This window comes from Penaeus vannamei, chromosome 34 (genome assembly GCF_042767895.1).
Source record: "Penaeus vannamei isolate JL-2024 chromosome 34, ASM4276789v1, whole genome shotgun sequence".
Taxonomy (NCBI): domain Eukaryota; kingdom Metazoa; phylum Arthropoda; class Malacostraca; order Decapoda; family Penaeidae; genus Penaeus; species Penaeus vannamei.
Genome location: NC_091582.1, coordinates 13,141,841 through 13,144,554, shown reverse-complemented (window position 1 = coordinate 13,144,554; position 2,714 = coordinate 13,141,841). Strand labels below are relative to the sequence as shown.

Genomic DNA, 2,714 nt, shown 5'->3' with positions numbered 1-2,714 from the left:
AAAGGTGGCCATTTTCCGGGACGGTCCCCTTAAGCAAGTGGATTGTGCCATATATCCCAGTGATGTCAAGATCAAAGTCTACCCAGAGATTGTTAGCCAACTAACCCCCTCTCTCTCTCTTTCCCTCCCTTTCTCTTTCCCTCCCTTTCTCTTTCCCTCCTTTTCTCTTTCTCTCCCATTCTCTTTCTCTTTCTGTCTGTCTGTCTGTCTATCTGAATGCCTGTCTGAATGTCTGTATGCCTGAATGTCTGTTTGTCTGAATGTCTGTTTGTCTGAATGTCTGTTTGTCTGAATGTCTGTCTGTCTGTCTGCCTGTAAGTCTGCCTATCTGTCTGAATGGGTCTGTCTGTCTGTCAGTAAGTCTGCCTATCTGTCTGCCTGTCTGACTGACTGACTGACTGACTGACTGACTGATTGACACTGACTGACTGACTATCTGTCTGTCTGCTTGTCTGTACATCAGTCTGTCCATCTGTCCGTCCGCCCATCTGTCTATTTGCCCATCTGTTTGTCCATCTCCTTCCCACCCACCCAACCCACCTCAATCACTCACTCATTTACTCACTCACTCACTCACTCACTCACTCACTCACTCACTCACTCACTCACTCTCTAACAGAATGAAAATTTCTGTAAAATCAATGATATAAAGGAAAACAATTTCAATCAATGATATTAAGCATGAACAGAGGCTCTTAATTTCTAAGAGTGACTATTTGACAGGTTTGTCTACCATTAGATGCAAAGGAAATTAAGATGACAACTGTCAGGAATAAAGTATTACTTTCATGTAAAAAAATTATAAAGTAAGAAACAAAAAGAACTGTCAGGAATAAAGTATCACTTTCATAAAAAAGTAATAAAGTAAGAAACAAAAAGAACTGTCAGGAATAAAGTATCACTTTCATAAAAAAGTAATAAAGTAAGAAACAAAAAGAATTGTCAGGAATAAAGTATCACTTTCATAAAAAAGTAATAAAGTAAGAAACAATAAGCACATGTGATTTTTTGTCAATTCTTCAATACAAACCTCACTGATGAAATTAAAACTTGCATTAATTTCTTCATACATTGAGATGGTATTGTAGTATATTCCCCATGGCACCTCTAGGAGACAACCCTCAAGAAATTCACCAGATGAGTGCTGAAATAGTGGAAAATACTATTTTTCCTTTCTTTTGGGACAAGTAATTATGTATAAATACAATCTAACCATCCATCTATTCATTATAATAAATATATAAATATCTATATAGTCTACAGGTACTTTTACTTCATCTAATATACTTTATTCCATTCTAAACCTATCTGAAAAACTCACTTTTAAAAACTGTTCTGGAGTGACTCTGCGAGACAAATTCAGACTTTGAACTCCTTCACTTGGCTCTTCTGATTCCTTCACAACTGTGTTGCCCATCTTTTAATTAACACCTCTTAACTTCTAGCATCTGAATGTCTGGAAAAAATCATATTAATTCACTACAATATCAAATCGTATTTTAAGCACACTAGGTGAATGCCTTGTGCAAACATGTTATACAATTAATAAAGTAAGATTTTGTCTTTTAATTCATTTTATAGAAATGAAGATAATGCTTCTAGAAAAGCATAGTTATTTTCTCATACCATTTGAACATAAAGTCATATACAGAATCATTTCTAACTGGACAACTGTATACCAATGTGTATATTTATCTATCAGTCTATCTATACATACATATATACATACACACACACATACATACATACATATATAAATACATACAAACATAAATGCATACATACACAAATACATACATACATATAAATATATATATGCATATACATAAACATGAATATACCTGGTATAAAAACCCACAATGCACAAAAGAAATTCATTGAAATAAATGAGACAGCTTTGGAATCCTCCTGGATTCCATCTTCAGGTCTGAAGGGGAAGGGTAGAGGAGGGAGTATAAGAGAGGGAAAGGAGAGGCAATGTGGTGAACACAGGACAGCTGAGGACAGGAAAACAGATGCATAGGGAGGTCAGATCAGGTAGAAGGATCAGGCAGTCTATGCAAAGAGTGGCCAGCATCAGGAAGAAGGCTGAGGATGTGGGAAGCAAGGAGATTGATGGTAGGAGAAAAGCCACTGCTCAAAATTGAAATTTGGCAACAGCTTGATCTAGGAATATTCCATCAGTCATGGGACACGGACATCAGCAGAAGGAAAGACAATGAGCACAAATGACCTATCCATCTGATGACCAGTGTCCCACTGATGGCAGAAGAGGAATACAGTGTACCTTATGTTCAGACAGATGTTTGGCGAGACTGATGCCTGTCTCACGCAAGTACTGCTTATCACAGGTGGCACAAAGAACAGCAGAAAAGAAGCCTCATGGAGATGGTAACACCACAGGGAGAAAATGGGTCACCAGATTGGATAATGGAGGAACCAGTCACACAAAATAATGAGAGGGAGACTGTTGATGAAGGTGATGTAACAAGTGAAGAGAAAGAGAGAACGAGGTTAGAGGTTTAGGTGTTAGAGAAACATCTGGAGGAGTTATGTAGGGCAGAACCATGTTATATGGGTTCTCACTGTCACAGGTGGTGAGACCCAGGGACTAAATGTTTGTACTGGTAGTTGCACAGTTACTAGATAACACACAAGCCTTATTTGAGGATGCATGGATGTTAAGAGAGATAGAGATTTATACTCTGCAAAAT

At 37.7% G+C, this 2,714-nt stretch overlaps 1 protein-coding gene across 4 annotated transcripts in view; it reads right to left on the bottom strand.

The window, feature by feature from the left end:
- Positions 1-1,030: 1,030 nt before the first annotated feature.
- The window catches only part of LOC138859196 (uncharacterized), a gene marked incomplete at its 3' end in the record, with an annotated part of 15,826 nt that continues 14,142 nt past the window's right edge, over positions 1,031-2,714 (bottom strand). For all 4 annotated transcript variants that reach the window (XM_070113360.1, XM_070113357.1, XM_070113362.1 and 1 more), the window contains 2 exon segments: positions 1,031-1,144; positions 1,322-1,456. In XM_070113360.1, the coding sequence (XP_069969461.1) occupies positions 1,031-1,144; positions 1,322-1,417 (210 nt within the window).